Source organism: Coloeus monedula (genome assembly GCF_965178545.1).
Source record: "Coloeus monedula genome assembly, chromosome: 20".
Classification (NCBI taxonomy): Eukaryota; Metazoa; Chordata; class Aves; order Passeriformes; family Corvidae; genus Coloeus; species Coloeus monedula.
The window spans coordinates 4,172,358-4,181,416 of record NC_138800.1 but is presented as its reverse complement, the minus strand read 5'-3'; the positions used below and the strand labels follow the sequence as shown (position 1 = coordinate 4,181,416).

General features: G+C 51.6%; 2 protein-coding genes across 2 annotated transcripts; one reads left to right on the top strand and one right to left on the bottom strand.

Annotated features, from left to right (window-relative positions):
* Window positions 1-79: 79 nt before the first annotated feature.
* On the top strand, window positions 80-4,125 carry RPAIN (RPA interacting protein). The gene is made up of 7 exons (XM_082294863.1): window positions 80-183; window positions 574-753; window positions 1,308-1,371; window positions 1,876-1,990; window positions 2,224-2,287; window positions 2,392-2,526; window positions 3,761-4,125. The coding sequence occupies exons 1-7, from the start codon at window positions 106-108 to the stop codon at window positions 3,788-3,790; spliced, it is 666 nt and encodes a 221-aa protein (XP_082150989.1). The 5' UTR covers window positions 80-105; the 3' UTR covers window positions 3,791-4,125.
* A 145-nt stretch (window positions 4,126-4,270) lies between these two features.
* On the bottom strand, window positions 4,271-8,715 carry C1QBP (complement C1q binding protein). Its single transcript, XM_082294862.1, has 6 exons — window positions 8,457-8,715; window positions 7,687-7,837; window positions 7,228-7,315; window positions 6,521-6,616; window positions 5,751-5,873; window positions 4,271-4,702 (listed from the first exon to the last, which is right to left on the bottom strand). Exons 1-6 carry the CDS (start codon window positions 8,686-8,688, stop codon window positions 4,553-4,555), a joined length of 840 nt encoding a protein of 279 aa, XP_082150988.1. The 5' UTR covers window positions 8,689-8,715; the 3' UTR covers window positions 4,271-4,552.
* Window positions 8,716-9,059: the final 344 nt, after the last annotated feature.

The window sequence follows — 9,059 nt, the reverse complement described above, 5'->3', positions numbered from 1 at the left end:
TGACGTCACCGCCCGCGCGGCCAATCGCCGCCGCCGCTCGCCGCGGGCATGGGACTACATTTCCCGGCGAGCCCCGCGGCTCCGGCGCGCTGCGGGCCCGGGGCGATGGAGGCGCCGGTGCAGCGGCACCGAGCGCGGTACAAGAGCCCGGGCGGGCCGCCCTGGAGGGAGATGTACCGCAGGGTGAGCGGGGAGGGGGCTGGGAGGGGGGACATGGGCTTCCTCCTCCTTTGGACCCCGTTCGGTCTACCGGGGCCGGCCGCACTGGTCCCGCTGGAGCGGCTGAACGCGTTCCGAACTCCCTCTGTGAGCCGCCAGCGTTGCCCCCCGGTAGAAATTGTCATCCAGCTGCCCTTCAGCCTCTCCGGGACATGGCCGGCCCTCACCGCCTCCTGCCCCGTGTCGCACCCCCCGGTGCCTCCCCCCAGCACCCCACCCTCCCCGTGTCCCCCTCAGGGATTGCCGGTGTCTCGGGCCCCTGGGACACAGCTCCTCCGCGGTGTCCCCCCCTGCGTCCCCCGCCATCCCCCCGTGTTCCCCCGAGCCGGCGCTGACGCTCTCCCCTCTCCCCAGCGCTGCATGGAGCGGCTGAGGAGCAGCCGGGCCAAGCTGCTGGACCGGTACCGGCAGGCCGGGGACGGGGCGTGCGGGGCGGCCCCGGGCGCGCTGCTGGTGCAGGAGGTGATGGAGCAGGAATGGCAGGAGCTGCGGGATAGGCTGCCCGGCCTCCGCGGAGAGGAGCCCATGGAGCAGGTCAGTGCTGGGTCCCCAGCATCAACACCACGTGTGTGATACAGGGGTATCAAATGCAACTCCCTGCGGGTCTGACTTCAGCCTCTCACTGGAGCTGACAAAGCTCAAGAGCTGCAGGGTGCCCCAGTTCTACAGCTCAGGCAGGGTGTTGAAGCTGTGAAAGTGCCTTTGGGCCTATGAGTGGGTAACTTCCTTATTTCCTCCACAAACAGCCTGTGGATCACAGCAAAGGGTTGGTTTGCTCATCTGTGCTTTTTATAGCTGTCTGTCACTTCCCTCTCCTGAGAATGGGAATGAAACCTGAATGCCTTGGAATGAAACCTGAATGCCTTAAAAAGCAAATTTTTGGACAAGCTGTGCTTGGATCCATTCTGGCTGGCTTTACACATGTGATTACAGTACAGCTTGCTTCCTACAGTGCATGGGTTTGCAAATACAGGGATTTACTAGACAGGAGAATAACAGTGAATTTATGTTGCTGTGACAGCTCAGTCAGGTGCTGGAAGTGAGAAAGTGGCTGGAATGGGAGGATCACTGACTGATTCACCTTTTAGATGCTGGAGGACCCTGATGAGCTGGCAGTGCTGGAAGAGATCCAGCAAGAACTGATCTTGCAAGGTAAGACCTTCACACATTTTTCTGACTCTTATTTGATATGTAATATTTCTGACTTCCTAGTAATGCAGAATAGCTGAGGCTGCACTCCTTGCTTCTAGCAAACCACGTGATATAGGGGAAGAGCCTCCTTAGAAGTCTTGGTGTTGAGGCTTTGAGGTATTGAAACCTCTTCTCACAGTTTTAAGAGTTCAAGGGGCATTTTAAGGTCTCTGAGAGAGGCCAGAGAAACAGGACTGAGATGTCTGTGAGCTCTAGGAACCTTTATAAATCAATCCAGAATGTTTCTAAAGTGCTGATAGGAAAGTAGAAAGACCCATATGAGACCAGCTGAGCCATAGGGAAAACTGGATTAGCAGGAATGATTTCACCAAGTGTAGAAATATAACTCAAAGGAATTAAAATTCTTAGAAACTCATATCCAGCCCAGCCTGCATCTGCCCAGCAGCTTTGCCTGTGCTGCCCAGGCACTCCCTGAGGGAGTTTTGCTGTGCTGTGTTGTTGCAGAGCAGTCGGTTATCGAGGAGTACGAGCGGAGCCTGCGCTTCGATGAGGAATGTCTCAATGCCATGCTGGACGGCCTGGATGCCACTGACAGGGTCATCTGCCCAGTATGTAGGAAGTAAGAAAGCCCTTGGCATTGGAATCAGATTCCCCACTCCCCTGCAGCAGTTTGGGCTTAGAAATGGGCGGAGAGAGGCTGCTGTTCATTTCAACAAAATAAAAACGCCTGAACAATGATCTAAATCTAATGGGGGGAGGTGTTTGGGTTTTCCTGGTTTGGGTTGGTTTTTTTTTTTGCTAAAATCTACCCTTGTTCTGGGTGTCATGATGCTCATTGTTTGCTCTTGCCAGGAATAACCTGACTGTGAAGGCTCACTTGGTTTGTTGCCAGTGTGGATTGTACATCAGCACACAGGTAAGCTGCACTGTGGCACGTCGTGTGTGGGACCTCTGCTGCTGCAGAGGCAGCTTTAAGCTACAGACAGGAACTTCAGCTGACGTTTAATCAATTATTCCCAGGATATGACAGAAGGGAAGCTTCAGTCACTTCTGGAAAGCACCTTGACAGAGCACAGTCAGAGGTGCTTGCACAACCCCGAGTTCACTGTCACCACTGGCATGGAGGAGGAAGCCAGTCTGCTCATGAGCTGCCCGGTGAGTGTAAATGTCAGGTTCCTGGAAAGGATCCCTGCTTAGATCCATGTCTCAATTACATGGGCAGAAACCACAAGTCCATTGATCCCAAGGGTTTGTGTGGCTGTCTTTTTTTCAAAAAATTCCTTGGAAATGGCTTTACCTTTGACCACCTGTAACCACAAAAGAGAAGTTCCAAAGTACACACCTTTAACTGCTGGATTAGGGAATCTTTCAAGGACCTGTCAAATTTAGTGCCCTAACTTCAGCCAACAACTTCTATGGCAGCTGGTGTGGGGTCAGTAGCTCTGACCGGTCCGGAGAGATGGTCCCGAAAGGAATCGCCTTCCCGAGGCCCGGTGTCTTCCCTCAGCTGCTGGCTGGAGAGCCCGTGCAGAGGCTGTCAGCTCTTTAGTGATTGTCAGCTCGTGGTTTCAGCTCAGCTCTGCAGGGCAGCCTCCAGGCCAGACCAGGGAGAGAGAGACAAGAGGCCCATGTAGCTGTTCTGCACGAGGGAGCTTTATTGGTCCAGCGAAGGGGAGGCCAGGGACGAGCTCTCTCTGCCCTCTCAGGGGCAGGGGCCAGCTTTATAGGGATACAGGGGGTGGGTATCAGAGGGTAAAGGCCAATGGGTTACAAAGGATCTGCATAGGGTCTCCCAGAGATTCTGGGTCTGTCTTCTTCTCGCCGTAACTGAAAAGTGGCTGCCTTTCCAGGGGAGTCTTGCTGGGAGGTTAAGCACTCTCCTTATCTCAGCAGACCCCACAAACTTCTAAGTCTTGTGTGCACCATCTGTTCAGATAAGTGGTTCTTGAAGAAACGTTTTAAAAATTACCTGTTCAAGTCTCCTCAAAAGCTTCATGCAGGTGTCTCAGAGAACACACAGCAGCCCTTTGGCTCAAGCTAGAGCTGGTACTTGCTTTGCTATGTAAAACCAGTGTGAGGACAGTGTTAAGGACAGGGGATTTCAAATAGAGCCATAGAATTGTTTAAGTTGGAAAATACCCCTAAGATCAAGTCCAATCATTCCCCCAGCACTGCCAAGGCCATGCTGACCCATGTCCCCAAGTGCCACATCTACATGTCTTTTAAATCCCTCCAGGGATGGTGACTCCAGCACTGCTCTGGGCAGCCTCTGCCAGTGCTCAACAAAACTCCTTTGTGAATTTTTTTCCCTAATCAAGAGTTTTTCCTGTTCAAATAGTTTTGAACTTTTAACATTAACACAGCTTCTCTGGTCAACTTTTTTGTGAAGGTCTGTGACTCCTGGACGATTCTCCTCTAAGTTGATTCAGCTGCTGCTTTACTTCTGAAAGACTTCAAGACTAAACTTCACCCAGAGCTGCTAGGACTCTTGTGTACATACTTCTAACTGCTGTGTCAAAAAGACACTTCAAAAGGCAGTAATATTGCCTTGACCTGCACTTTTAATCACACAGGACATGTTTTGAAATAAATATATTTAGTTTATTTTGGCCTTGGTGTTGTCTTTAATGCTGCATCAGTGATCTCACAACTCATGCTAGACTTCAGCTTTCTCTGTGAGCTTAAATAAATTTAAACCTTAAATAAACTAACTAAATAAGCTTAAATAAACTTAAATAAAGCCTTCAGGCAACAATTGGAGGCACCAGTTTAAGTAGAAGTGCTTCTGCCATCAGCAACCATCACTACCCCAAGGACTCTCTGAGCAGCTCTGGCACAAACAAACACTGCCATCACTTTCATGGCAGCTCTGGTACAGCAGGAAGAAGAGAAAACACCCTTTTCAGTGATATGTTGAACAGTTTTTATTCTCCACATTCATTCTTAATTGTACAAAACCTCCCATGCAGGGCAAGGCAATTCTGGCTCGTAGCGTCAGAGAACTCAATCGAGGCTGTGCCATCACTACACATCCCAAATCCAAGTGAGAATCCTCATTCTCCCATTCTCCACCTTCCAAGTTACTTATTCCCTGTATCCACTGTGAAGATATATTTGGGTATTGCTGGATGAAGCAGCACTGTGGAATACCCACACTTGAAGCTAAGTTTCCTAGCCTGACCTACTGACATTTGACAAAGCTTTTAAGGTCTTCAAGGAATTTAATGTACTCCTGGTGCTCCAGGGCAGTGCTGAGCTCTATTAACTCATCAGCAAAGGTGTTATCCACTCCTCGGTCAGCCAGGAAATCCATCAAGTGATCGTAGAGAGCCTGGAGCAAGGAACAGAAAACTTTCTTAGTAGAACACACCTGGATAGGGGGTGCATTAAAACGTCCCCTGGCAACTGGCACTTCCTCACAGGAAAATCAGGCCCAGCTCCCACAGGCGGGCAGGCCTGACCTTGGGTGAAACATTGGAATGGAAAGGACCATGGAACAGGTCATAAAAACCCAAACCCAACACTACAAACGAGCTGCACCCTGGAGATGATCACCAGACTGTGGGAGTCCCCAGGGGAAGTCTGTCAAGGATGACACAGGCCAAGCTCTGCCCATCCCCTCTACCCAGGGGTGAACTGTTAAACACTTTGGAAAGGTATCTGATGTACAGGTTTGTTTGAAAGGCTTAAATCTGTTACAGTCACAAACTTTGCTTTTTCCTTTTCATACACATTTTTAATTAATTCCCTGTCTTAGGACAGAGAGAGGAAAAAAAGAATAATCAGTGTAGCATGTTCTACAGCACACTGAGCAATTTTAACATGAATGCTTCTCAAGGGGATACACTCTAGGACTTACTTCTACATTCAGTTTTAAACATATGACAGCCTCAAACTAAAAACTGAAGCTTCTGAAAGCCTGGCACTGAAAATATAAGAGAAGAACACGGATTCTTGTGCCTATTTTTAGTGTTACAACTGTAACAGAACTGGAAAACCAGGACACAATGTATTTTATCAGCTACCACACTCAGATGCCTTTATCTACACATGGTATCTGATAAGCTACACTGTTAAACACAGATCAAAAGATAGTTAACAAGTGTCAAAGCATCTCCAGAGTGCGATTCCCCACTGGGAAACCTGGAAAGGAAGAAGTTCCACCTGTCTGTCCCAGTTCCTGGCGATGCCACCAACACTGCACGACCCTGGGACCAGGAAACAGCCTCGGTCTGCAGCAGAACCACCAGCTCAGAGGCAGAGCAGGGGCAAGCGCTGTCTCAGACATCCAGACAGGTCTAATTCCCAAGCCAGGAGCAGAGGGACAGCCAGGTGAGGTGAGGTGAGCTGAGCTGTCTGTGGCTTTTAGCAGCACCTACCCAGTCAAGGGAATCCGTGTTGAGGGTGTAGTTGGTGTCCTTCCAGTCAGCTTCTCCCGTGGGCTGGAAGCTGACCTCCCGAATTGTGAAAATATCACTTTCTTCCTCTCCTTCATGTCCAATCTGAGACAGGAAAACAGATGCAAGACATGCAGTTAGCTCCAATTAGTGGGCACACTCAGCCAGCTCATCCCCAGGCTGGGAATACCTCAGGAAAAGCCCCGAGGCCAGACAAGCTGTGCCTCTCCCCTCTCAACACGTGCCTGTGAGGACAAGCACAGACATGCACAGAACACAGGAAATCCTCTAGGGTTGTGCTGCCAGAAGGCACCTGATGTAAATCAGCAGCCTGAATTTTACAAATATATAAAAAACCTCTTCTCTGTGTTTCTAAATATGTCTTCCCACGTCTGTCTCACTTTTGTCAGCCAGGAGTGGCTGTTAAACATCTCTTAACATTTACAGAATAAACCACAAATACTCAGTGTGAGCAAAAACTCTCAATTTTATTTTCTCCCCTCCTTTTTTTAATCCCTACTTCTCTACTGTAATTCTATAAACAGCCCAATAAGCAGCTGATCAGAAATTCCAGGGCAGGATGTGAGGAATGCCATGGAACATTTCCTCCCCACTGTTCTTGCAAACATAAAGCCTTTTTTTTGTGATTAAGAAAAAGAAGGAAATAAGAGAAGACTGGATGTTGTGCAGATTCAGAAAAGCAAGAGATTACAAAGAGCAGTTAAATCCAACAGGGGCACAGTGATACTCACCTCATCTTCAGGGTAATGGCAGTCAAGCACAAGGGTCTGTTTTGTATCATCTTTTATTACTTCCACAACAAAGTTCGGAGTTGATGTAAGTTCAGGCTAAATAAGAGAACAGTTGCATCAGCACTGGAATCTGAACAGCAGCCAAAGCAATCACAGCACAGCCCAGCAACACAGCCCATCCAGCACTGGGTATTCCCTGACACCTTCCTCTATCCCAGGTTGCTCCAAGCCCTGTCCAACCTGGTCTTGGACACTTCCAGAGATAGGGCAGCCACAGCTGCTCTGGATACCCTGTGCCTGTCCTCACAGGGAACAATCTCTCCCAGTATCCAATCCAGCCCCACTCCCTGTCAGTTAAAAGCCATCCCCCCTTAACCTGTCACTCCATTCCCTTGTCCAAAGTTTCCCTCTCCCAGTCTCCTGTAGCCCCTTTTGGTACTAGAAAGTGCTAGAAAGTCTCAGAATTCCTCTAATTTCTCCTCATCGACCCCTCCCACCCTGCTCTGCCCTTCTGCAGCAGAGAGGAAGGTCACACCCATGGGACAGGCAGCCCTGGAAAAACTGCATTTTGTGACTTAATGCTCCCAAATATCAAGTAAAGGTGAGAAAAAGCCCCAACACTTGAGAGCAAGGCTCCAGCTTCCCTAAGGCAAGATTCCAACTTCCCTCTGTGTCACCCACATTAACGCACATCAAGGCTAAGTTACCTCCTGCTCATCAGGCTTCTGCTGCTCCTGCGTGTCTTCTTCAGCCGAGGGTGGAATGCTGTTATTGATGTTGAATGTAACTGTTATCCTGCAGAAGAAACAGAAACAATCCGTTTGAACACATCCAAAAAATGCCCATCAAAATGCGTCTTTTAAGCCCTCATTCAGAATTCACAGTGTGAACAAAACCAGGTGCTGCAGTTAAAGACACACCTGAGAGAAGCTGCTCCCTCCAAGTTCTCTCACCTCTTCAATTTTTACTGAACTGTTATTTTTAAAGCAGGAAGACCATGTGAAACTTTGTAACACAACATGCAGTGAAAAAAGTGCCTTTGGCCCAAAGTGGTGAAATAAAGAGCCTCTGCCCCGTGTAGTTTGGGACATGAGCACATGGAGAAGCCTGGTCACTGAGACCCACCCACCCTCGGGTGCTGGGGACCCTTCCCAGACCCCACTTACTTCTCCCCCGCGATCTTCCGCACCAGCTTGGCCTCCGTGCCATGGACCTCCAGCTCCCACCCCCCGGACACCTTGGGCAGGGACTTGTGCTTCTGGATCTTCTTCTCCTCCTTGATCTCATCTGTCAGGAACTGCGCAAAGGCTTTGTCTCCTGGCAAGGGAAGAAAACAGGGTTAGGGAAGGGGAGGGTGAGGGAGAGGGGAGGAATCAAGGAAAGGGGGAGGTAAGGAAAGGCGGGGGGTAAGTTCAGGGAAGGGGGGGGGGAGGGAAAGGGGTGTTGGTGAAAGGAGGGTTGGAAAACAACAAAAGGATAGTTAGGGAAAGGGGGGTAAGAAAAGAGAAGAGTAAGAAAAGGTGAGGTAAGAAAACGGAGCGTTAAGGAAAGGGGGGGTGGGGTTAAAGGAAGGAGGGGTAGGAAAAGGTGGTTCGAGAAAACGGTGGTTTGAAAAAAAGGGGGTTAGGGAAAGGGGGTTTGGGGAAAAGGGAGTTGTGAAAAAGGGGGTAGAGAAGGGAGTGTAGAGGAAAAGGAGCTTAGGGGATGACGGAATTTAGAGAAATAGGTGGTTTAGGGAAAACGGGGATTAGGGAAAGGTGGAGTTGTCTTAGGGAAAGAGAGGGTTAGGGAAAGAGGGGGGAGTAGGGAAAGCCCCCCGCCCCACGTGCTTCCCAGGGCGGAGGGGGGTGCAGCGCCCGTGCCCGCCCCGCGCCCTCTCAAGGGCGGCCCCGCTCCGTCCCCTCTCCTCGCTCCTTCCCCGCAGGTCCCCGCTCACCCTCGGTGTGCAGACCGCCGCACCCGCAGGACACGCGGCCGGCCGAGCCCCGCCGCGGCCGCAGCAGCGCCGTCCGCCCCGCGCCGCCGCCCAGCTGCCACAGCGAGCGCGCCAGGGCCGGCGCGGCGGCGGGGGCCGGCAGGAGGGCGCGGGGGGACGCGGAGCTGAGCGGGCGGCGCGGAGGGCGCAGCGCGGCGGCGGCGGCGGAGCGCAGGGAGCGGGCGAGCAGCATCGTGCGGGACGCGGCGGCGGGCGAGCACTGCCCGCCCCGGAACCGCGCTCCGCTTCCGGCCCCGGCGGGCCCCGCGCGGGCCCCGCGGCCGCGGGTTCGAGTCCCGGCCCCGGCAGGACGGAGAGTGCCAGCGCGGTGCCTGGTTCCTCGGATTGCTGGCAATGGAATGGGCAGGGATGGCATGGACAGAGCACCAGTACCGGCCCCTTCGCGGGTGAAGGCAGAAAGGGAGCTTTAGGAATGTGGGAGAGAGGCACAGGTTTTATCCCAGACATCATCCCACTCCTAATTATGAATCGGGGGGATGGGGAAGCAGAGATTAAATGATTTACTAAGAATCGGTTTGTTAGGAGCAATGCATACCGCTTGCC